We start from the raw sequence: 26,462 nt of genomic DNA, 5'->3' as shown, positions 1-26,462 counted from the left end.
GTTAACTTTCAGAAAGCAGGAGACCTAGATGTAGTTTGAATAAAAAACAAAATTAAAAAACCACATTCTCTATAAAAAGCTAAGAAGTCCATAAATTCTTGGAGTGTATGGACTTCGAAAAATTCCATGTGTCTACTCATTCCATTGCTAATTTATTGAAAAAATGTTGAAGCTGACTTTGTACTAAATATTTTCTGAACAGTTTGTGACCATATATTTTGCCTCATTATTGAAAGCACATTTATCCCCTAAATATAGACTAGCAAATATAATACAATGTACACAGTCTATACTTATACTTCTCACTAAAGCATACTGTTTATAGCTGCACAGCCCAGGCATACAAACATAATTGCCTTCACACAATAATGCACATTATTATGGGTTTTTACTGAGTTGGTAGCAAAGACAAAAAAAACCCCCTGATTTAAAATTATATTTAGCATTCTGTCCCTGATAAGACTCTCTGTGTTTTGATGTTTAATAGTATGGGCTACAGAAATGTCAAAAATTTTTCTAGCCAGCTTGTTACATCAAAAATGCTTCTGTGGCAACTTTAGGCACATTCTTAGAGAAAAAGAATACAACAGAACTAACCAGCTAGCAGCATACAATTAACATGATTCATCTCTTTTAAACGGGAAAAGTCACTAAGTTGGGTTTTTTTCCAGTAAAGGCTTTTCCTGGCTTTTAGTCGTGATCTCTCATGCGTCAGCTTTTGCAGGAAATCTCTTCCCTTGGCACAGGTTCTTCTTCAACAAGAACAAGCTACACTCTAGTGTAATTAGCTTAGATCAAAATTGGCTACAACTCTTACAAATATATAGTTATATATATAAAATAAATGAATATAAAATAAAGGGAACCTCATGAAGTGATCACCATATTTTGGTACCTGCGCATAACCATACATTTGTTAGCATTAAAATCAGACTGACAGTCAGAGTTGTACATTTAAAATGCAAGCTCTTTCTTAATTCAAACTTCCCTTAGTATCCCAGTCTATTGTGCCCTCACAACATCTAAACCCTCTCCATTTCATAAGATACACAGAGAATACGTGATATAGAAGTATTTGTTGCAGTAGGAATACTAATTGTGCTGCAGACTAGAAAAGTATTTAATTGGTTTAAACAGATAAAATCCCAATTTGAGTTTTTTTATAAGGGTGACCCACCATACCCTCTGTGTCTGAGAGTAGACTGTTCCAAGGTGAGTTGCTACTGCTTGTACCATCACAAGATTCAAGCTGTCACAAGTTCTCAGTTTTGCAAAAGCCTGAGTCCACCTTAGATGTAGCAATTTTCAAGAAGAAGTGACAGAAATGTAATTACCCACCTGTCCCTGAAAGAAGTAATTAGAGGTTTTAACACATGCCAGTGGACAGCCCAGTATACGAGCTAAAAAAGTCAAGAATTCATTTTCCTGAAGTGATCAGGCTGGCTGAAAGCAAACAAGATTTTTGTCACCTTTGTAGCCCTGAGAACAGAGACAGTAATTTGTGGATCACATTCATTAGCCAAAGTAACATCATTAATTGCTGAGATCCCACATAATTGCCCAGCCAAAGGCCAACCTCTACAAATAAGAGATCACACAAAGGGCCTGAGGACTGTGATGTAGCAAGAGATAGTCTGCAGAAAATGACTTAGGGGAGACTATAGGACTATTATTTCATCTTCCCAAGTCACAGGTGCTGCATACATGCCCAATGTGCAGAGTACTGGTCTTGCTTGCATTTAGAAGAGACAGAGATTGTTATAAATATCATGTTGCAAACTGATGTGCTGAACTACACTTCCAAATTCGTCACCTTTGTGTGCTCAGATGAATGTATTTGTCTAAATGCACTTATCTAGCATGCTAGTGCTTCAGTTTCAGTTTGTGCTACACAAGAGAAAAAGAAATTAGTTTCTTTGAATGGACTAATAGGTTTTACGGGTATCTTAAATTTAATGAGTAGTTTTGTACATAAGATTTCCATTCTTGATTCAAAGACAAATATATTTAGAATTAAGCCTGAAACAAAGAAAAGTCTCACTATTTTATACCCATGTGTCTGGGGGATTTAATGTGTCTGCAGTACATTCCAATATCTGGAAACTTTAATAGATTGATTACAAGGAACACGACTGACAGCATGCTAATTACCTGCAAATTGGCGTAAGCAAGTTTCACTTTAAAATCCTTAAAATTCTGTTGTTACTTGTCTGTTTGCTTTATTATGCCTATCAACTCTGAAATACTATAGATTGGAGAAAAAAAACCCGGTCATGATTCCTAATTCAAGAAACTGGACTTGCTCTCTAGTATAAAATGTAGGTCTTCACACTGTATGAAAAATCACATCCCCTTAAAATATTTTTTTGGTAGTGCATATGATACAGTATTAAAAAAAACACTGTGTAGTGAAAAAAAAATTTTCAGGTCCGTTGTTACACTTCAAATTTTTGACACTAATCGTAGGCCAGATAGCATGCAAATCACTATAGAAGACAAATAAGTATCAACAACATTTGTATCAACAAAGTTGATACAGAAAGTATAAACACCCTCAATATTTTGTCATTTATTAAAAACAAAACAAAACAGCCTTTAGTGCACATATTTGGACAACTAACAGGTTTTCACTAAAGACATGCAGAACAAGAAGTTACAACACCAGTATTTTTTCCTTAATCAGAAGTATGGTTCCACCTTCACCATTTTAATAGTTCTAGTTTGGTTATACAACATATATATGTTAGATCAAAAAAACAGTTTCCAAGGAAGCTTCTGTAACTTTGATTTCTATACTGAAAATATAAACCACACCTTCCTAGTAAGGGATTTCCTCAATATGCAAAGATCTAAAGAAAACAAAATTAACAACACTATGATTTCTGGAAAAATTGAGTGTTGCCTTAAAACAGTAGAGTCAACAATAGTAAAGAAACCATGTATTTATCATTATATATAACACCCTGCTGTTCTTAGTTCCTTAACTTAGATTCTCAGTTCCTTAACTTAAATTCTTGTTGTGTTGAAAGTGTAGGCAAATATTATCATCATCCTCTTCTCCCCAGTTATGTTTCCTAACAGGTATTACCAAAAGGTTTCCATCAAAAATAAAACATCAGCAAAAAGCCCTGGATTGGCCACAAATTAGTAAAGCAATGGGAAGAAGTTCAGTAAGGGCAGTGGGCTGTCTAGCATTTTTTAGTGGTCACTTATTTTGTGATTTGTACATTCAGGCAGAGTATCACCTAAATTTACTCTCCATGAAGTCCCCATGGAGATGGTACCCCAGGCAGTGAAGACCTTTGACAAATTTTTATGCTAATGGGGTAAAATTACTCATCGTGTACTGAGTATAGGAAGTAGAAAGGCATTTCAGACAGATTCAGTCTGAAAAGCATTGCAGTGACATTCAGAGATTATGCTCTCTATTCCATTTCTATTATGGAAATGGACATATCAAAAAAGTCAATGCTGGACTGATCAGTATTGAAGAGTATACATTTCCTGTAAGACATATTAATTATCTTCTTAGAGTTTCATATTTTTCTGGTGAGTCTTCGAAGTTTTAAAGTCCTATGGCAACAATCATCACCACCTTTCCAAGATGACATTCTCCATGTAATAACTCAAATATCAGCACAAAGCTGAAAAGCATCTACTGTTTCAGAATGCAAAAATATCAACCATTAGTCACATACAACAAAGGAAAATTTTGGGGCAATAGGCAGTAAAATAATTAACTTCTACAGCAAACAGTTGAGTGACTCTTTCTGCCCTTGTTAGACAGCAGACAGAAATAGAAGATTTGCTTTCTCTTTTAAGGTTGAATACACTATTATCAGATAAAAATTATTTTAAACCTGTAAGTATACAATTTAGTCAACATCCAGGCTACTAAGTTTATCTTCATTTCTGTGAGGAAATAAAAGGAGCATAACATCTGAATACAGAAGTACTTACTTCGAATTTGTCTCTTGATTTCCTTCGAAGGATCTAGCCAGTTCTGAAAAATAAAAAGATAAAAGCCCCAGAGCCAGCATTTAAAATCCTCAGTACCAAAAATACTTTAATATAATCTGTGCAACCTATTAAATAGCTCATAGCATTTTAGTTACTATTGATACATGCAAAGAGACGGCATTGTGACAGATCATCCAAAAATTTAACTTTGGGAAGTGAGACTAAGAAATCAGTCACATATATTCATCAGTAACTCCTGTTTACTAATTTTACCCATACATGTTAGAAAACAATTTGTGTGAGAGACTAGAAACATAAGCCTTTTAACTACAGTTACTGAGAATAATGTGACTCACCTTTTTCAGTCTATGGTACCAAACAAATTCCAGATGCAAAACTGTTTCCCAATACCATGTCCCTCAGTCTCTATTACAGGCTTTTGTATCCAAAGTCCAATTCACTTCAAAGAGACAAATATGCTAGGCTACAGTTTCATAGGTCTGTATGGATTAGGAGAACATGAAACTGTTTTTGCATAGTTTCTAATGCAAATCTTTAAGATAGATCACCTCTGCTAATAGAAAATGTGGCTCCTATGAATATGACCCAAAATATTGAGTTCCCTGCTGTAAATTACCTTCGTTCAAGTAGATTTCATCACAAGTGCAGCATGTATATATTAGATAAATACTGTTTATAAATCAAATGCAAAAACCCCTTTTTATAATTTTTTGCAATTTTAATGTAAAAAAAGAGAATATCACATCTCTTGCTTTAAGAAGTCTGTGACCTCTGCTTTTCATAGCTACTATGATTTTTCCAGAGGTGGCACAGTTCATAACATTGTTACAAAGCTTCTCCAAAATTCTGGATACCATTTATTTTGCTTAAGTCAGAAAAACTGCTTGCTATCTGTTGAAAGAACCTTGACATGGAAAGGCCTTGGAAGACAACATAAGTCTTCAAATAATTTTAACCGAGACTCACTTCAGCTACAGTTATCATCCTAGGTTTTCAGTTTTGGCATGAATTCCACTCTGAAATTACACACAGCCATATTCTTGCAATTACAAAGATAACTAGAAGTAACTTAAATTCTTACATTTTAGATGTAGCGTAAAGTAAAATAAATACAGACTACAGCATGGCCTAGTTACAGCAGAAAACTAGCATTCCTGAGTATGTTGCTTTCAATGCCTTATCTTTTATCACTACAAAGAAGGAGAAAGGAATATAGTGGAGGATGAGAAAAGTAATTCTTTCTTTACACAAGTTAAATAGTTAATTTTCTGATTTTTCCAAGTCTGAAATAAGCTTATTGGAAGTAGACTTTGCCACCAACTTTCATTACTGTTCTGTCAAATAAAATCAGATGCTTATATTCCATTTATAGGCATAATTACAGAGGTGGGGTTTTTTGCATCTGTGTCTTTTGTGACAGATAAAACAAACACCATGAAAGAATCTACCCTGAATTAGAGCTCTTAATGCAGAATAGACAGGTCTGTCTTTCAAAGCAAAAGACAAAGTGTATACACACTACTTTTCTCCACTAGGCAGAAATCTGTTTGTTTAATTTGTGAATGGTAAGATTATAGATGAGACAAATCAATGTATTGTCAAAAAACAACAAAATGTTCTCTACAATTACAAAAGTATTTTGTACAAATCCAGAAAGGCAGCATTTCCAGCTGGCACCCAGAGAGTAAGAGCAGAAGCTTTCTAACAGTTCTGCACAACTTACAGTGTGAATGGAGCATTCATGAACTTTCGAGGGTCTAATGCAATGAAATCCCTAACTAAACCTTACACTAATAAATTTAACATTTGTAAAAAAGAAAGAAATAATTAATGACTAATCTGACTTAAATAGTTTTGAAGTGTGTATTAAAGCTAACAAAAATCAGTCTGATTTGAAGACATAACATCTCTCCCAGCTGCAGAGAACACTCATGGAGAAAAGTTAATGGGACTCCTCCTCCAATGGTACCCCAATGGTGCATTAGGGAGCAGCTCAAAAGAGTGCCTGGCATTCAGCTTCCACACACCACAGCTGCCATGAATTTCAACAGCTGGCTAATAAATGGGTGGCTGTGATGAGTCCACAAGAATGGAAAAACACATCATTCAGCATTTAGTACTGACTGGCCTGGAGGTCAGAGATTTGTGACATTTTAATCTGAAGAGGCAACAGTCATAACAGCAGAAAAAAAAAAAAAGGCATCAGAAAGAACTGGTACTGAAGGAATTCAAACTTACTACAGAGATGAAAAAAAACCAACAACCCAGGGCCCTAAACCCAGAAAAAGTTCTGTGAGAGTAGGAGGTGGGAAATGCAAATCTGCCAGAGAAGATTCTTTTTAAAGTTTCTCCAAATAACACAAAGAACTTATTTGTATGACAAAGACAAAATCCAACAACTATGGTTGTTCAGTCCTCATAACAGATAGGACCAGATTTCTCTGGAAGTTTTTAAATAAAAGCCTGCTGCTGCCCATTAATTCAGGTGAGATGTGGTCTGCTCTTCCTTTGTATAAGTGCTTGACTTAGACTCCACATATAAAGAAGGACCACTTTATCAGGTATTTCTCACTTAATTTACGTAAATACCTAATATATAAGCGCTGCTACAGTAACACTTCCACAGTACTGGATGGGAAGCTCAAGGATTCATTCAGGCTAAAAGAGACCCTTAGAGATAACTGGTCTAAGTAAAATTTAAGAGCTAGTTTTGAATTACATCAGGTTGCCCAGGTTCACATCCAGTCAAATTTTTAGTATCTCCATGGATAAAGACATGTGAAAAAACAGGCTCTTTTTAAGATGTGGAATTCTGGTCTCCTGCATTCACATGACTGAAGAACACCAAGAAAATCTTAGTGCAATTAGAAGTACATCAGGGACAAAAAAAAAAAAAAAAGAAAAAAGAAAAAAAAAAAAAAGAGAGAAACGCTTAACTCTACGCCAATCCAGACTTTTCTGCTCTACTTTCAAAAACCAAAGGCTCCCTTCCCTATCTACCTCCTAGGATCTACTCAGGTGGGCTATTTCCTGGAATAGCTCGAGGATCCCAGGTCTGCTATTAGACCTTTCCTCTCTTGCCAGAGATCAGACTGCTGTTTTATGTTATTTTGCTGTGCATTTACAGCATAGCTTTTCAATAGTGAGCAGCAGAAATAAAGGGATAACAAGTGAAAGTAACAGATAAAATTAGGTTTATAATATTACTCAGAAGATAAACTGAAATGCTCTTCATTGTTACACCAAAGAAGTTTTTATTTCTAGAAATGGTTTACAAATCAAGAACAAAAATTAAATACCTAAGTAAAAATACAAGCCCGTTTTGTATGTGGGGATCCTTAATACAGAGTGATTGAGTATTTTGCTCAATACTGCAAAGAAAGCTTTGCAGCAAAGCAAATAACTCTAGAAAACAGCTTTATCTGAATGGAAGTTGTCAGAAATTCAGATTTATTCAGACCACTTAACTAGACTTACTTTCAAACACAACAGAAGGAAAAAGAAGATGATAGAAAAAAAAGCAAAAACTTCTAGACTATGTATAATGTAATTATGGTTCTGCTACAAATACAGATCAAAAAGAAATACAATTCTTTCCACTTCAATTTGCAGTTATTAGTCTGGGTTTTTTTATGAAGATAAAGATGACCGCATATATATCTTTATTTCACGGAGAAAGCAACAGCCAGCCCATGCTGGAAAGACAAATTTGGTTTTGATAATTAATGGAAGACATGCCATCAATTCATTTAAGACTTTTGTCAGCTGAGCAATCTAGATGTGCTCAACCATCTAGCATATCAGCAAGTACAAAAGAAGACTGAAAATAAGTTACCAAATGGTATTTAAGAGATCCTTTTGAACATAGTCATATCAAACACCACTCATTTGTAAAATTAGCATCCAGTAACAGTCATGGGTCACCTCCAGCCTCTTTACAAATGCCAAAATTTTATTTAAGCTTAAAATTAATAAGAAAGGAAATCAAAGACCTAATAGTCACAGATTTAGGGGCTAGATTTCCTTCACGTTCCTGAATAAAGCATTTTTACACATATATGAGCAAAGGCAGCAAAATTCACTCAAGTATTTGTAATGGTATGCATTTAATAGAACATACCTCACTAAGCTATTGAAGTGAACAGCAACAATGAAAAACAAACAAAAACCTCATATAGACTTACCTTCTGTTCTGAAGTCTCATAAAACAACAGCCCAAAATAGTCCTTTTCCAGTAAATTGAGATGTTCACATACTTTATCAAACAGCACTTGTCCTTTTGCTCTTTTCTGGGGGTGGGAGGGTATGGAAAGAAAAAAAAAAACAACAAGGAAAAACACGGGGGAAAAGAAAAAGAGAAAATTGCTATCAGTAAATCAGTAAAGTCCTTAATTACAGGTACTGTTATTTGATTATATTATTCAGGAACACTTAAAATATAAATAAAGCAGATTATAAAGCTATAAGCTTTCTTACAATACACTGTTCACCATATTTGAAAGCTATAAATATCCTTGACAAAAACAGGGACATTTCAATTTTTTTTCAATATATTAAAAAAAATTATTCGAATACACAAGGAAAATTCAGTACCTAAATCAATTTAAATATTTTGCCCTATTAAGTACCGCTAAATAGTCTTAGTTTTTGTAAATCTTTATTTTTAAAATAATGGAAGACTTCTTTATTTGAGCCAACTTTCTCTGTATTATCTTCTAAAAATTAATGTAGTTTTTACAATGTTAATTTCTATTAACTTTAGCATCTCTATCATTTTGGTATACGTCTCAATGACTTCTGAATCATGTGATATGAGTGCACTGAAAAAATAAAGTGTGGTCTCATCTTCAAGAGACAAAAAGAACAAGAAGACCACTAAAAGTTGATGCTCAGACCAGGAGAAGTAGCATACAGGTGCAAGGTGAACATATGCAGTATGTGTAGCTCTCCATACTGCAGTGGTTTCGAGGGGCAGAAAATGAGGACTGCTTTCCATCTCTATATTTATGAACTCTCTCGGTACCCTACAACTCCATTAGACACTCAAAAAAACCCCCCAAGTCTTCCAGAAGCTTAGTCTTCCTAAAAATACTAATTGTGCAAGTCTGTAACAAAGAAATAAAATTAAGAACACATTTTTATTTGTGGTTAGTTTCAGTACTGTAGTCTGCTACTTTATAATAATAATCAAAGACCGCTCATCCTTTTAACACATTCTTAAAAAGTGTCTTAAAAAGGCCACTTGCTGTAGCTCAGTCTTGCTAGACTTTAAGCAAATTGCAGTTAGTGTTGAAGTTTTATCTGTTCTTGTGACCTTACAGCAGCCTTACAGTACCTCAAGGGGGCCTACATGAGAGCAGGGAGGGACTTTTTACAAGAGCATGTAGTGACAGGACAAGGGGTAATAGTTTTAAACTGAAAGAATAGGTGTAAATTAGTTATTAATAAGAAGTTCTTTTCTGTGAGGGTGGTGAGACAGTGGAACGGGTTTGCCCAGAGAAGCTAGGGTTCTAGAAGCAGAGAAGTTGGAAGTGTTCAAGGCCAGATTGGATGGAGCTTTGAGCTATCCAGCCTAGTGGAAGGTGTCCCAGCCTAGCAGAGGGCTTGAAACTAGATTTCTGAGGTCCCTTCCAACTCCAACCATTCTATCATTCCATGTTTCTTGTACCTGAAACCAGAAATGTAAACAAGGGCATTCCATATTTCTGTAGTGCCAGTAATGAAAAGCAGGTCCCAGATCCTGCTTCTATGTGCCAGGTTTTAAGGAAAAGGACTATTGTGCTAGAGATGGCAGCTAACAGGAGACAAAGATTTAGAGCAGACAGCTCACACCACATACTCAAGGGTGGGAAGTTAAAATCTGAACGTGAATGGCATGCAGCCTCCCAGTTTAAACCAACTCCTTCATGACTGCTCTGCTATTTGTGGCATTTATCAATGAGGCCACAACATGGCCTTTTCAGAGGCCTGTCAGCTTATAGGAATTCTTGTATTTGCTTATCCTACGGATTTCAGTAGATGCCATACACCACTGCAATTCCACAGAAAGGCCATCCACTGCCCCTGTGTAGGCAGCCCTGGCGACACTGCAGCCCTTGTCTGCGTAGACAGTGGCAGAGTGCTCACAACAGGCCCCAGTTCAGCACGTGTCCTCAGCTCAGCTCCACAGCACAGGGCGTTAAAGGCCAAGAGGGGAGGAAGAGGGGAGAAAAGAAAGTATGCACTGAACAAAGAGTGATGGCATTGTTGGTTTATTCCCCAAGAATCCAAAGCTTTAATTATTCAAAATCACATTGTCCAGAAGACATTCTACTCACAAAGATCAGAAAGTTTTCAAAGAAACAAAATTATAAAATGAACACATTCAATAGCACAAGTAGCATAGCAAGGCAGTAGAACTCAGAAGTCAGAGCTAGGAATCTTAAGTTTTTCCAGCACTTTCAAAAATCTTACTCTTCAGAAAGACAGATGACTACTTCCTGTAAGTGTCTGAAGTAACGACTTAATTTTCTTGACAGCTTCCCCTTCAGCTTAAGAAGAAAAATTGCCAATATAGAAAAGAAATAAATTGAAAGCAGGAAAAGTACAAGCAATAGAAGGTTTAAAGAATCTTAGCCTGCTTAGATGCATGTAATAGATATAACTTTTTTCCCCAAGTCAATGTGCAGGTCAGTCATCACACCTCGCAAAGGCAAGTTCCAGTTATACATATTTCAGTAAAGGAAATATATTTAGTAATGCAAAAATAATATAAACTATCATTAAGTCCATATCTGGAATTACTTGCCCTTTTTATAAAGTTCATATACTAAATCCCACAGTTAATATAAAGCTTTTGACATACAGAAACATAAAGCAGACAAATCTAGAGGAAATATATTGCAAGTGCAACAGTAAAATATAGCAGTTTCTTCTTTCAAAGTCATAGTCAACACTGTACTTGGATACGTTAGCAGTGTCCACAGTATCTTTAAACATATTTTTGTCAGTTTATAGCTCTTCCACATAAGGAAAGACACCACCATGCCACAAAGACTAAGTTATGTTAGTTGATGTTCTAGACAGCAGCACAAAGCAGCACAAAGACATTATAGCATCAGAAACTGGTATTTATAGAGCTCTGTTATGGATTCGTGAAGCCTCTCAGTACCAGCAATGGTTCTCATGATAAGATCCTACTTGTAAAATTCTAAGACCCCTGGTTATTTAAATTGTATAAATATATACTGAGATATAGTTTAAAAATCTGAAAAGGTATTTAATTTGCAAAAACAAACTTTTCAAGTGCAATTTCTCTGTAATCCATCTGGGGACAGGCATTTACCACATAGTTTTAATTATATGATAACATATACCTTTTCTAGAAAAGGCCATGCTTCAAGAGACAGTAGAGTGTCTCTAAACAAGAACTGAAAACAATTATTGTGATCCAGAAATTTTTTAATAGAAAAGTAGGGGACTCTTAAGAAGGCAGCATCATGGTTTGCACAGATTGTTACTTTTTAAAGGCAAATACCAGTCTGATAATTATTCAACTCATGGTGAGCACAGGGAATATAATAATTATGCTATGTTATATATATAGCTATGCATATATTTATAATTCCTTGCATTCTTCAGTTTTGCTTAAAACAAACAAACAAATAAATGTCCCTTGCAGTGTGGCAAAGGCAAGGTCACAGAAAGAAGAAGCAGGAATATGGGCCAGGCACACACTCTATCGATCCTTATTCTTCAAGTCTCATACACAAAAGAGCACTAGACGTGCAACAGCTTGTGGTGTTTTTCGAAAGTATGATACCTATCAATGACAAGCATGTTTTTTTGGCTCCGAAAAATTGCTTTGCTGTGCTCCTTGGCCAGTGATGCATGAAAAGTGCTCTTATGCCTGTCCCACACTTCTACTGCCTGCAGGAAGAGCTGAAAAGTGGCAGCTCCTGATGGCGCAGCCAACCTGGAAGTCTTTCAAGCACAGGCTGTTCTGCACAAGCAAGAACCTCTGGGGAAAACAGAACCAAGGGAATAGAGGAGCTCTCTCCTGCTACAAACTGGCAATGGCAAAAAGATGGGGAAAGCCAAGGCTTAAATGGTGCCTTGGAGGTGCAAGAGCAGCAGGAAAGAACCTAAGTAAAGTGGCCGAAAGGAGCCCCGGCAAAGGGTCGTGCTCAAGGCTGCAGAGGAAGGTAGAATATCCAGGGACTGAGATGACTTCACACATAAACATTACTTCCACTGATGTCTGTTGAATCTAGACAGATATTTTAAAAAATGTGCCAAATTTAACATCATCCCTATTTTTCTTTTTTCTAAATAAAAGATGTCATAGTTTAAACAGACCACTTAGTGTTTGAATAAACCTAGTCTACGCATCTGAGCAGTCAGAAAAAAGATTTGCAAATCAAAACTCAACTATAATTAAACATCTGTTCCGTATCAACTTCATTCAGACTTTTCTTAATTCAGGGTTAAAGACTGATCTTAACTGTACATTGAGCAAATATATTTTTACTTTGTATTAGCAAACTGTAGGCAACCACAGAGTCTATGTCAACTCCAATATATTTCACTTGTTCATACGTGCATGAAATATGGTCAGTGCTGGCATCCTTTAAATGCCTTTTGTCATAAATACTTAATTAGACCACTGCCTGAACACAGTAAACAAACCCAATAGGATCTTCATTTGCCTCTAATTAGTAATCATTATGCACTTAGCACTTCTTTTTGTTTGTTTAAACTGTTACTCTCCACTAAAACACAGTTTATATATGAAGCAGAAAATCTGAACCCGTCTTTGCTGCAGGTACCAAATTTAATGACAATTTCCTCATGACTATCTACAAAACCACAGTACAGGAGAGGGAAAAAAAAGGAAGTTTATTTCCCCCCATGGAGGAGGCACATGCAGAGCACCATAAAATATTAATCATGTACACCTCCCACAGATGTCAATTATCAGAAAAGGAGTAGGTCAAAATTATGTCACTTGCACTATGCTAAAAAAATAATTAAAATTGCTTCTAGAAATTAAGTCAAACACTCCAACAGTCTATTCATTCAAGCTATTAAATCTCAACTGCCATTAGATCTCAAATATGACACTACTGAATCATGATCCTAGGTTATTTTATCCTTTAACACAGTTCTGTCATTTCAAACAAGAACAAAGACTCAGTCACAATTTTTGGCAAATACCACTCAATAGTTTTCATCCTCCAATACTTCCACAAGCCTGTGATACACTTACACGCTGTTATTCCTGTAAGTAAACTGAACTCTCTTTCAAGTAATGAAGGGTAACAAAGTTTTTTAACAGTTCACAGCCTATGAAAATTAAGTCATGCTGTTCCAGAACTATTCAACAATAGTTTCTTCCTCTTTCTACCTCTCCAGGCATTCACACATTACTCTGAAGAGTCTGAAGCTAAATTGAAATTATCTTTAAAAACTACCATAATTTTAAGCTTAAAATGATTAAATGAATTGCTCATACTTTATGAATGCACATACTGTGTACATGTAACTCATGTTTAAGTATATTGCATGCAATACTATTTTGTGATTTCTTTCTAAAGATTCCTTTAAAGCTACAGAACACAGAAAATCAATCTATTTTGTTAATATGCAACTTGTGGACTGAAGGAACTAGAAGATAAAACTTAAAGGAATTAAATATAACACTTTAATGGAGGATATTCTGCTGTTTTATGAAACTTTACAGGTTCCAAAAACCAATATAAAGTAAGTTTGAAGAGTGGTTGGTATAAAAGTTCACAACACTACTCCCACTCAAAGTTTTTAATTCCTCAGAGCAAGTAGCCAAGATGCATAATAATTATTTACACACCACAAGACATTTTATCAACTATCCAAGATTACAATCAGCATCTGAATTACATCTGATTACAACGCAGCACTGATGAATTGACTGCAGTTCACTTCTGAGAAAGATCAAGAACCACAGAACACTACAGTGAGAATTTCAAACAACAATGAACTGAGGAACACTTGGTACAAGGTTAAGGACTTCTGGGCAACACCTTAGGTGTTGTATTTGAACTGTCATTCAGACGAGCATACTGAGAGAAGCTATACTCAAGAAAGGCACTAAACTAGGTCCTTAAAATTTGCATCTATGGAAGTAAAATTATGAAGACAGATGGGAAAAAAAAATAATCACAAAAGAGACCAAAATATCGATTTGAACAGTTCCATAGATAAACAATTATTGACTTAAAATTCAAAACGGCAAGTTGATACCAGTCAGAAGATCTATTAAGGCAAAATAAAGAGTTCTAGGGGCAAAAGAACAGATCACTTTCAAAAGGTGATAAATTAATTTACAAAGTAACCTTCAAAAAAGACAAATATCTGAGATTTGCTTTATGTTGGAAGCCAAGCATAACCATGTCAGGCATGCCCTGGACAATGGGAAAGATATGCAGAAACAAGCATGTCTATACAAAACATACAAATGGCAAAGAAAAAAGAAAGGTACAAATGTATCTGAACTCCTACAACTACATTTGATGACAAATTCTGAACTATGGAAGAACAGCATCAAATTATAGTCATTTGCAAAGATGTTTCTATATCACCTTGAAAACTAATTCACCATGAACTGTTCTTTTTTTCCTCGCCACAATTTCATACATAAGCTTACTATCTCAACATCCTAAAGCTGTGTTGTTTCTAACTGAGCATCTCCCATCCATTTCTATTTTGTACCACTCACCAGCAAATTACACAACATGTCAGAGAGAAGATATACACAGGAATTTACTTTCATAAGGCTTTGTCCCAAAAACCAGTTTTTCTTCAATCTAATGTATCTCTCAATACATTCTGCATGTCACATATACTTTTTTCCCCAAGAAGTGCTTTGACTCAATATAGATTCTGAGAAAATGCCTCGTTACGCAGAAGTTACACCAATTTTATTTTATCTGGACTTTAAACTGTAATAAATCCCTTTTTATTAATGTAATAAGTTCTCACATTTACTTAATCCATTCCAAATAAATTGAAACTGTTCCAGGTAGAACAAAATGTACATCCATGCAATTTTTTTAGTGCTATAACTAAATTTATAATTGGATTGCAATTTATACTGGTTTATCTTTGCTCCCAAATTTAAACTCCCTTCTGAAGAATCCAGGGTAAAAAAGTGACAGTGACATGATATATGATTTCCTTATGTAAAACCTACTTCCCCTGCCCTTTTCAGCTGACAATAATGTACCATTAACCCTTGCTTACAGGGAATCTCGTCTTGCTAAGACAAGAAGACTCTTGAGAACATAAAGATTATTATTACAAATAACATTCTGTGGTAGCCAGGACATAAAACAAGTATGTCAACAACCACAAACTGGCTTCAGTCATTCTACAATTACAGGACTTCACCTACTCACTTTAATTAATCTCTCTACCTATCTCAGTTTTGTACTGCAGAACTCAAATGTTTCAGAATATAGCTTGTTCTAGTTACACCGGCCAGGACCAGTTTATCACTATGTGGGTATAACCAAAACTGTGTATTCTACACCCTCTATGTCATTTCTGATGACTGTTAATAATGGACCATTTGCAGCAGCTGCCCGGGGCACACCTGACACCTTAGACTACAAGGGGGGAGTATTTTATGTCTTCACACCGATGACTCAGCTGTGATAACTCCCCTCCAGAGAGGCATTAGCACCTTCACATCCAGTCTGAGGGGTCATCTCTGCTAATGGGCCATAATGAACTGGCATAATAGGCAGCTGACACGACCTAGACCAAAGATTCCAAAAATATCCCATGACTCAGAGTTAAATCACCCATTGTGAAACTCCCTGCCCTGGGAGAGGTACCACCTGAGCCTACGTAATCTTGGGACTTCTGGTACCACTCCTTGGATCCAGAGGAGGACCAGAACTTCAACAGGACTGTGACTGCCACTCTTGACAAGACTGTGATCATCACTTCAACAGGACTGCAACCATCATCCAGACCAATAGGTTTTCCTTTTCATTTTCTTTGCACCCAGTGCGGCCAGTGGTGCTCAGCACAGGGGTTGACAAACACCATTCTGTTCTTGTCCCAGGGTGCTGATTATACACCTGTCTTTGTGGGTTAAAACCAGTTTTCTCTGTATCATTGCATTTATTGTAATCTTTTTGTAAATTGTAACTCTGACTTGTAATCTCTCTTGAGTTGGGTTCATTTCTCCCACCGGTTTACTTACAAACCAACACAAGCTGAACTCAATTTTCAGCAAGTTAGGATATCCACTTCCTACTTGATAAATACTAAATTTCTAAAAATGTTTAGTGAAGCATGGAGAGCCTGGTCCAGGACAACCTCTACAGAGCTTTTGCTGCTTACTGTAAATCTCAGCAATAATACACTTTAAAAAAATAATTCCAGGTGAACGCTATTGTTAAACACCAAACTTAAGCAAAAACTATAACCTTTTTTCCAATACAATTGTCTTATGTATTCTTTAAAAGCTTATTAGCACCTTATCGAGTTGAAATATCCATTTCTAAGCTTGAAAAATTCTTTTTACATCCAGTCTTTTTCAAGAAATTTAGCTAATTTAATTTGTACCAAACATGTCATCTAGCAAAATAAAGAACAAAATCAGCTTCACTGTTGGGTGGGGGAAAGTGAGGACAAGGGAATGGTTGTACATGTTTTTTTACAAGACATGATACGAAACAAGGTTTTGTTCTTTCCATATCCAAAATTAAGAACTCATGCTATAAAAAATTAAGTGAGTGTTTTAAAGCACTGGAGCTGAAGAAATGTAGCCACAAATATATCTAAAACTAAATTACGCTCACAAAGCAAAAGGGAATATAAGCAGGATAGAAATCTATCATGTGGACAGCAGTTTAGCGAGCAGTTTCTGGTCTACTGAAATGGCATTTCTTCCTAAGTACACAGACTATTGTCAGTGAATATTCTGTTCTTTCAGGAAAAATTACAAATAAGTTGAACAGAAAAAAGAACAGAAATTAAAGTAAAACAACTGTTAGAACTGCACAGCTAAAACCTGAATCTATTCTAAGATTACTTTTTAAAATAAGGGAAAATAGAAGGAAATAAAAGAGATAGCTGTCAGATTAAACAACTGGCATAGATCATGGAATTCACTGAGCAGTAACAAAAGAGCTGTCATTTTAGAAGCTGTCAATCGAAACTGCTAGGGATATTATGCCTGAAGTCATCTATCCTCCCAGACAGTATGAAGTCTCAAAGTGCAGTCTTCCAATTGTTCTTAATTATTTAGGGATTTATTTTCTTACTTCGAGATATGGTCCTTCACTCACTGCTCAGTACCTGGAGTTCTTAGCTGTCCAGTGTGAGAGAGACTTGGACATTCTGGAGACAGTCCAGCAAAGGACTGCAACACTGATTTAAGGCCTCAAGCATCTGATATCTGGGAAAGGACTGACGGAAGTGGAACTGTTCAGCGTGGAGAGGCGGCGGCTCTGGGACATTTTAGCCTTGTGTATAAATACCTGGCTGGGGGGATGAGCCAGGCTTTTCAGTGATGCCAAGGGACAGATTGGAAAGAAATGAACACAAACTGAAGTACAGGGAATCAACTGAGAAAATGAATGTGAGTGTATATCAACTGAGGGTGACCAAACAACAGAACAGTTTCCCTAGATAGGTTTTAGAGTCAGCACCCTTTGAAATCATCCAAATCTTTTAAAACAAGGCCTTGACCAGCTCACTGTGAGCAGGAATTTCAAAACAGATGACCTCCAGAGGTCTCTTCAGACCTCAGCTAATGTACATAATTGTAGCTATGCCTAGAACAACCATGGGGAAAATGTCAAGTCTTGCTAAAGCTGAGATTATATTCACAGATTGCCCCACATCCACAGAACCAGTCACCACATTATAGAAAGTATGGTTTCCCCTTTGTAAATCCATCCCCACTACTTCCAAACGTCTTTTTGTCCTGAAAAAGTTAAAAAAGGATTTGTACAATAGTCTTCCCAAGGACTGAAGCAGCCTTCGGACACTACATATTTTGGCACAGTAGTAGAACATAAACTCTACGTGTATTTAAGAACAAGAATTCATCTATAATATTGCAGTCAGCACTGCTCATGTCCTACAAATGATTTAAATGAACATACGAAACAAATTGTTTCTATACCACATTGTTCTCTTCCTTAATTAATTTTTTCTTCTGTTCTTACAGCAAACTTCTATTGCAAGTAATAAGAAAACATTTCTTATCAAACAACTTAACTGAATCATGACAGACTCAAAATATTGCAGAATATAATTTTCCATTATAAATGCAAAATGGTATCTTAGCTCTGTGGTAAGCCACAATTTCATTTAAGTCTCATTTTAGGATGGGGGAAAAGCTCAGGAAGATAAAACTCATATAGCCTTTAATTAACATACAGAGATACCAGACAGATATAAACATCATTTATGCAGGGGGACGGGGGGGGGGGAAGACACGGACCAAACAAAACCAACAATTACTCCAGGATTACTACTGTATCTATGTCAATTTTTTATATATAATTCATATATATATATTTCTCTATACATATTGATACTAATACATAAATAAAAACTTTTCAAGAACTTCTCATGACAAAATTCCTGCAACTTTAGACCATAAGTACATAACTCCCTATACAATGTGTTGCAGAGAGCAATTATTCTGTAGTATATTTTTCATGTTCTGCTGGAACCACAGCATAAAAAATAAGCAAGCCTAACTACCATTAATGAAGGCTCCACTATTGCTTTTTAGAGTCAACTTAATCTATGGTGCAGTGTTCTATATTTGACACGATCAGGGAAGATCCATGTAGAATTAAAATACTGTATTTTAAGAAATATACAATGAAATTGTTCAGTTTTAACATCAAGAATAGAAATTTATAAATGGAAGCCTTAGAAAGCTTGTATTAGTATCAACTATAGAACAGAAACTTTAAAAATTCCATCAAACTGCAGCAAAACATTCCCAAGGAGTATTTTACATTGATAAACAACAAATAAGAATTTCTTTGCTGACAGGAAGAGTTTTATTAGAGAACAGGTTTAAAAAGCAAGCTGTACTAATGCATGAAATAAGATTTAAGTTATTATGAAACTTCTGAAAGGCTTAAAAAACAGGCATCTTTTTTAGTCTTGTCTATTAGTTTTGCAAGATCCGGAGGAACAGTTCAGTAGTACCCATCCAGTACTATATCACAGAACAAAAGGAATTGTACACAGGAAGCAATTAAAATACTAAGGGAGTCTAAAGGAATCCACAATCAAACAGCATTGGGACTGACTGATAGACACTGGAAAAAATGAAACAGCAGAAGAGCAGACAAAAGGCTTCAATCAGAAGCCTGCACCACCAAGTGGCTTGTGATGTGTGTACTACATCAAAAACTGAATAATTTATATTAGACAAAAATCAGAATATTTTCAAGAAATCAGCTCAGTCTAGGAAATGCCATAACATTGGCACTGTTTGGTCCTTAGATCAATATGGAAGATATATCTAGATGTCTAGTTTTCGAAAAGGCAGAGATTTTTAACTTTTCTTTCTAACTCAGATATTCAGCTTAGGCACCACAGCAGATCAGTTACTTTCACCATGCAAAATATAACAACTATGTTCAGGGGTGTGGTCCAGAACAACTGCTTTCCCTCCATTTCAAACAAGCAGATATTCCAGTGTAAAACACAGGAGGGAAATGTAAAGGAGGAATTGACCCGAGTAAGGAAATTATCACCTCTTACAAAAAAATATTAATTCTGTACATAACTACCAACATACTGTGGTTCTAACACTCACTTTAATGTCTACTTGCTGTGAGTGTTGCATCAAGTACCATTTTGCAGAACATGCTGAATCATCGTCACATCTTTAGCTTACTGAACCTATAAATGGAAATTATGATATTCTAAACTAGCAGCTTATCTGGCCATAGAAACTTCTCATCACCTTAGAGCCATCTCGTATGACTAGCAATGAGACGTTTCACAAAGAGAATGACTGACTGGAAGCAACACATGAACCATCAGAAAACCAAACAGACTTCACCAGCTATTTAATTCACTGGATTCCTCATTTCCCCAAAGTTTAAAAATAATAGGACCCAAGAACAGCTTAGAGCTCTGTCCTGCAAAAACAACTACTGAAAAGCAGATAGTCTTTTATGATTAAGATGCAGCTGTGTAAGGGAACCAAGCCTCATTATTAGTATCAGGCTTTGGTGCTACTAGCTAGAAGAACTTCTGAAAATATCACCTATACAACCTTTGAGACTCAAGGCTGAAGCCTTCAGGCACTATGAACACAGTTTTCAAGCGTTTGCAAGGGTTAATGGAATTACAAAACAGAGCTATGCAAATTTTACTGTTTCTTACAACTGACTGGCTGAAAGTTTGGTTTCCGAATACCATCTGTCTTATAAGGAGCACTGTCTTCTTTCCAAAGGGACATCATATCCCAGTACTAAATGAATGAGCTTATTTCTAGGGTATCCATGAGTCTAGCATAAAATAGGGAATTTGTTAAAACCATTCCAGATCTTTCAGAAAGTGTGCCTGAAGACATCCTGCAGTTTACCACAGTTAGTGTTGCATCTCCTACTGGCAAAAGTGATTACAACTGAACTTCATAATAGAAAACAATCTCACACCTTTGTACTGAAGTGACTGACACCTCTTGAGAACAGTACTAGCCTGAAGTAATCTTACTACCTACTCACAGAAAAATTCTCAGAATTCAAACCAAGACTTATTTCACTAAAAGAAGATGGAAAAGCAACTTGTTTCCTACTTTCCTTTAGTTACACATTTTGCAATTTAGTCTTGGTCTAAAATATTAAAAAACTACCATTTGACTTAGAACTTGGACACATATATATTCAAAGGGTATGAAGGCCATAAAACCCAAGTAGTTATTTTCCATACAGCTCAAAATTCCTATTTCTATTAGTGATTTTCATGGCTTGGCTTCGCGAACGAAGATTTGGGAAGGCTCTATCCACTTTTGCTACAGGCACGCTGGTGGCTTATGAGGCCAATACGTGACAGACATATCCGATTGCAAAAGGCGCAGCAGAAAGACTCCTTAGATGGTGTAATTTGCAAGACACGGTTCTTTCTGCATTGCCTTTTTTTCCTCGAGAGTGATCCTGCGTGAATTCTCAAAGGAGACAGCTGCGTTATAGATGGTGTGTCTCCAGGCCTCCCGATTTGAGGCCAGAGTAGACCAGTTATGGTGATCAATATTAGTGATTTTAAGTCAGATTTAATAGACACATATATAAAATATCTAACCCAGTGATTTACAGTTGTAAACAAGCAATCCATGCAACTATGAAAATTCAGAACTAGAACAGTTTTAAAAAGGAATACATGTTTTATACCTGTAGCAGAATTTTTCTTTGAAGAGAACTTCTTTTAAACTTCAGATCTCCAGCTGAGATAACTTTAAAAAATTTAATGCATTAACTAAAAAAAAAAACTTCATTAGTACATGAGACCCTACATCTTCAGGAAAATTTTAATGTCTTACAAAAAAAATCTAGTTTGAGCTGCCAAGTGATCAGCATTGAAAGGATTTGTTAGTGTACCTCAGAGGGCATTTTTAAGAATAAACTGATATAGTCTTAATGATGGAGCTTTAAACTGAAATGTTAACTGACCTCTAGTGATAGCATTAAACACTTACTACAAAAAAACAAGTTTTCCTTTTCTCTGCAGAAAAAAGCTCTTTATATAGAGACTTGATGCCTTACCTCTAGGTCACAGCTGTATTCTGTGCCATCCAGAAGCATCACTTTACACTGCACTGTTTTGATTTTCTTGGGAGATTTCTGGGGAATGTCATCTGTTTTAATTTCAGCTGTCTGCACTTCTTTTGTTTCCCTTTTTTCCTTTTCTTCTTCGTTTTCTTCCTTTTTCTCTGCAGCTTTCTCTACTTCCATTTCTTTGCCATCTTCTTTGACAAGCTATATAAAACACAGTTAAACAATGACTGAAAGTCAGGAAGGTGGATGTTTTTAACTTGTACATTTCTCTTATAAGCTACTAAGAAATAAGACATTAATTTTTCATTAAAGTTATACACATATTAGAAGCACAACAACCAGTACAAGTATTAAGGTCTTCCCTGGGGACCAGATATTCTAGCTCTCAAACCACAGAAGGTGCCTTTTTTCCTTTCCTTGAAATTAGATAATTTTTCTACGTTTTATTGCCTTTTTTTCCTAAGAGAAAGAACTCAAGAAGCTCCAGGAATTATACTTAACTAAAACCTAGCATTCATTAAAGACAAGTGATACAGAATCACAGAGCGGTTGAGGTTGGTAGAGACCTCATCATCATCTAGTCCATTGTGGTTAGCCACTTTGGAGACCAAGTATTGGGCCAGATGGACCCTCACTCTGATGGAATACTGTTGTTCTCCAGCTGTTGTTTTATTACGTTTCTCTGAGGGAAATGGCTCATGCATTTCTAAAAATGAGTACAACAAGAAAAAAAACCTCCCCAGGGAAATAACAGGTACTTCACACCTCAAAATGTTTGCAGTCATTCAGTTTGGGAGCATGTCCTGCATCAGGCTAAGGGTTTGATCTCTGAGTAGAGATGTGGGGTTTTGCCATCCTGTGGAAACCCAGCTAAACTGGACAAACATAGTTTGTCAAAAACTGTACTTCACTTGTTTTTGGGTTGGGTGTTTGTTGGGTTTTTCTGGTGGTTCTTTTTGGTTGGTTGGTTGGGGTTTTTTTTGTTGTTTGTTTGTTTTCTGTTTGTTTGTTTGTTTCAAATTTCTTCAGATGATCCACAGGTCTCACCCTCATAAGAAGGTACATGCCTCCTCCCTACACAGAGACAGAGCCAATGCCTAGGCTGAGACGTGATTACCCATTCAATCCTTTCTGCTAGTACTGGGAAGAAATGTCAGAAATTTCCTCAGTATGTACTGCTAGAGAAAGGAGGAGGCAGGAAGAAGGGACCTACAATGATCATTTAGTCCAACTGCCTAGGGCCCCTCTAGGGGCACACAGACGTTTAGCCAGGACCATATCTAGTTGAGGTTTTACTTTCTTCCCAGGTGAAGACTCCACAACATCCACAACCTGTTTCAATGTTTGACCCATCGCTTTATTACTCCTGGGAGGCCTATCCTCTGCACCATCATCACCTGGGCTACATCGTTTCCTTACCAAGTAAGGGTCCCATCACCATCACAGTAAAAAGAATTTGTTTGAGATTTGAGATGTAATGTCATGGTTTTTATTTAGGTCCATTGTTTTTTGTCATCTAACTGCACACGACATTGGTAAGATTCCCCTTGATCCTTCTCTTCCCCAAGCTGACTAGTACCAACTGTTCAGCCCTTCCTCATATAAAACATTCTCTATGCACTTTATCTTTGGAAACCTAGAATATGAAGTTTGAATGTTAAGAACTGACATACAACTTCACAAAAATCAATACTGAAGCCTAGTTACTGGAGTAGCTATCATTTTTTCCCCCAATATGATACTAACAAAGCTTTGTATGAATTACATAAGTCATGAATAGGGTTTCATTAAAATTACTCTAAAGTATCTATGAGATTTCCCCACATGTACCTGTGGTGTTTCAGCACTGCTGACAGACTGTTTTTCCTTGTCATCTGCTTTAGCATTATGGTGATTTTCACTTGCTTCTTCCAAGCTCTTTCTTGGCTGACCCACCCCCTCTGGTGTCTGGCTTTCGCTTTCTTCAATTACTTGTTCTTCCCCTGTGGCCTTTTTCTTGGGCTCATCTTTGGGCTCTGCCAAGGTGTATGATTTTTGTTTCTTAAGCCAGGGGGGAAGGAAACGAGAAATACCCTTGCTTTCAGGTGAAGCTTTTTGCTTCTTCTGGCTACTTGGACTACTTTGGCTAGTTGGTTCTGGGAGAGAAGAATCTTGAGCTTCTTCAGAGGATGCTTCCTTGGACTTTTGATTTTCTGGAGTCTCTGATGCTTCTTCAGGCTTGTCCTTGGCTTTGTCTGGTCCCGGCTGCTCAGAATCTTTCTTTACTTCAGCCTCTGAGCCAACTTCAGTTGTCATTGTCACAACTGACACTAAAAAGAGCAACAACAAAACCAGTTTTGTTACACAGCATCATTACTTTTACTGACTAATTATTTGCAGTATTTTGGAAACTCTTGTAGATTATTAAACTTATTAGGGTTAAAGAAATTCTTCTTTTCAAATTCTCAGTTCACAAGTAAAACGAGTCCACTAAAACTTAGTGCTCTGCAGGTACAGACTTGTAAAAAATCAAGCTAGACAGATACATCTAGAAACAGTTTCCTTCTCCTTGATAAAAATTTAAGTGTGCTCACTGAAATGCATTTGTCTTTTATGTAACTTCAGTTCTTTCTACTTGGCGCCTTGGCTGACCCAGAAACTGAAAATTTCAAAAAGAGTATCCACCTTCTCCAGTAAAACTAGCAGATACAACCCCCCTACTATTCAGTGATGCTTACCAATTTGAAAGAAATTATTGGAAGAAAATGAAAGAGCAAGATTACCAAAGAACAGGACAAAAGGATGGTGAGCACTAGACTGAATATAAAAAAAATTGGAAATTATAAGTCAGTGATACTACTGAAGTTAATAATAATGCTGGCAAGCATACTTTTTTACATTAACATTGCATTCTTAATCAGGAGTTCATATCAAGCAACAAAAAAATCATACATAATGCTTATACTCTCATCACTTTTAACTACTCTTCCTTCAGTGAAATTAAAGACAGATCATAATACTGTGACAACAGGATATGCAATAATAATAATCTTAACATTAGTGATATGTATTTAAAAACATTAACTAGAATGAACAAATTTTGTTATCTGCATGGCACTGGATTTTGTTGCATTGCTTTGAAAATGTAATATAACTATTTTTTATCCAATGTATTGAAGTGAGTCAACAAAAATAAGCATGTGAGGGTCCAACACAAGTTTAAAATAGTTAGATTCCATTAGATGTTACTGGCATTTATTTACACCCTTCTGAAAACAATTAATTTTAAACTGATGGTCTGTTTGTCTGGCCTGAAGTTTAGCAGGTTACTTACAACATAACATTTTTATCTTTACAACATTGGACCCTCTTCATTACAACTGATGGTGATCACTGCGTGCTTGTAGAGTCAAGAGGCTATTAGGACTCCTGCTAAACTCAACAGCTGTTGCCTCACCCCTGCCCAAAAAAAGAGTCAAGGAGGTTATCTAGTTCAGGTTGGATGCAATTAACTCGCTCAACACTTTTAACTGCACTTCAAGTCAACTGGGAACTAGTTTAGGTCATAAGGCAGCAGCAATACTTCGTCTCCAGCTTTCCAAATCACATTCATAGGCAGTCAGAAACAGTTAAACTAAGCTATTCCCAAGGAGGGGGGAAAAAATTAAGGAAGTTAATAGATGCCTAAATATACCAGAGAAGCCATTCTGACAAAAGAGATGAACAATACTAAGCCAAAGGAAACAATCTTGACAGTTACCTCATAAAGAAGCTTAGACACAGGAGCCTTGAACTATTACAAATTCATATTAAATAAGCTTCTTAAGACCCAATGTTGTGGGTGTTTCTTTGTTCAGCACTTAGCATTTCACCATCTAAACCCAAAACATTCCCCTATGGGGAAATGTAAATGAAAAGTGAGTATCTTTACTAGTACACTAGAGACTTCTAAATATATTTCAAGCTTAAGTATTACAGTTATGTAATTTCTATCACTTTTAATAAAATACTTGAAGTTTTATTAATATTAATAAAGCTTGTTGTGATAGAGTAGTAAACATCATATAGGTATTATTTATCTCACAGGTAACAGGCCTCTGAAAGGCAGCTTTCCATTTGACGGTTGAGATTCAAGAATTTGCTATTTAAAGCCATGTACTAGTATGCTAGTTTTAAAGCTACTACTAGTCAAATTACATTTTGCTATCACCTTGGAATTTTACACAGAAATGCTGTTGTTCTTTCCTAATGGTAGGTTATCTATCTTAATATTATAATGTAAAATTTTGTTATCAAACCAAAAAATAAATATATATAGAGAATCAAAATCAACTTTTCCTGAGAGAAAAATCAAAATTTCTGCAGATTAGTGAATAACAATCCATGCTGCTTAACAAATTCAGGTTTCATTATTAACAGAGATGGTGTGATTTTTTTCTCATATAGCTCTAAAATAGAACTAATTCGTTCTCATAAAGTAGCTAAAACAATTTCAGAAAAATTGATAAGCAAATCTTCAAAGAAGTACAGGAAAACCACTACCTGCATGCTTTTTTACTTTTCAAAATATGAAGAAATGCATAAAATAAATGTACAAACTAATAAAAATTCATTATCTACCACTCTCAAAATTAAGATCACATTTTGGTTATATGGTCAAAAGGAGACATCTCCAGAAAATTCCTTTGAACTGAGCAAAGTAAACACACTGCT

General features: G+C 36.0%; 1 protein-coding gene across 24 annotated transcripts in view; it reads right to left on the bottom strand.

Moving 5' to 3' along the window:
- Positions 1-26,462, bottom strand: part of EPB41L2 (erythrocyte membrane protein band 4.1 like 2) — a 114,273-nt gene that overhangs the window by 40,875 nt on the left and 46,936 nt on the right. For 17 of the 24 annotated variants that reach the window (XM_032681330.1, XM_032681329.1, XM_032681326.1 and 14 more), the window contains 5 exons: positions 25,084-25,208; positions 23,601-24,079; positions 21,759-21,971; positions 8,166-8,270; positions 3,961-4,003 (listed from right to left, as the gene is read on the bottom strand). In XM_032681330.1, coding sequence (XP_032537221.1) covers positions 3,961-4,003; positions 8,166-8,270; positions 21,759-21,971; positions 23,601-24,079; positions 25,084-25,093 — 850 coding nt within the window. In that variant the 5' untranslated portion in view covers positions 25,094-25,208. Of the gene's footprint in view, positions 1-3,960; positions 4,004-8,165; positions 8,271-21,758; positions 21,972-23,600; positions 24,080-25,083; positions 25,209-25,509; positions 25,644-26,462 lie in introns of those variants that run through there. The other 7 variants (XM_032681335.1, XM_032681332.1, XM_032681331.1 and 4 more) reach the window with 3 other exon arrangements.

The sequence above is a fragment of the Chiroxiphia lanceolata genome, chromosome 3 (assembly GCF_009829145.1).
Source record: "Chiroxiphia lanceolata isolate bChiLan1 chromosome 3, bChiLan1.pri, whole genome shotgun sequence".
NCBI lineage: Eukaryota > Metazoa > Chordata > Aves > Passeriformes > Pipridae > Chiroxiphia > Chiroxiphia lanceolata.
This window is presented reverse-complemented; position numbering and strand designations above follow the sequence as displayed.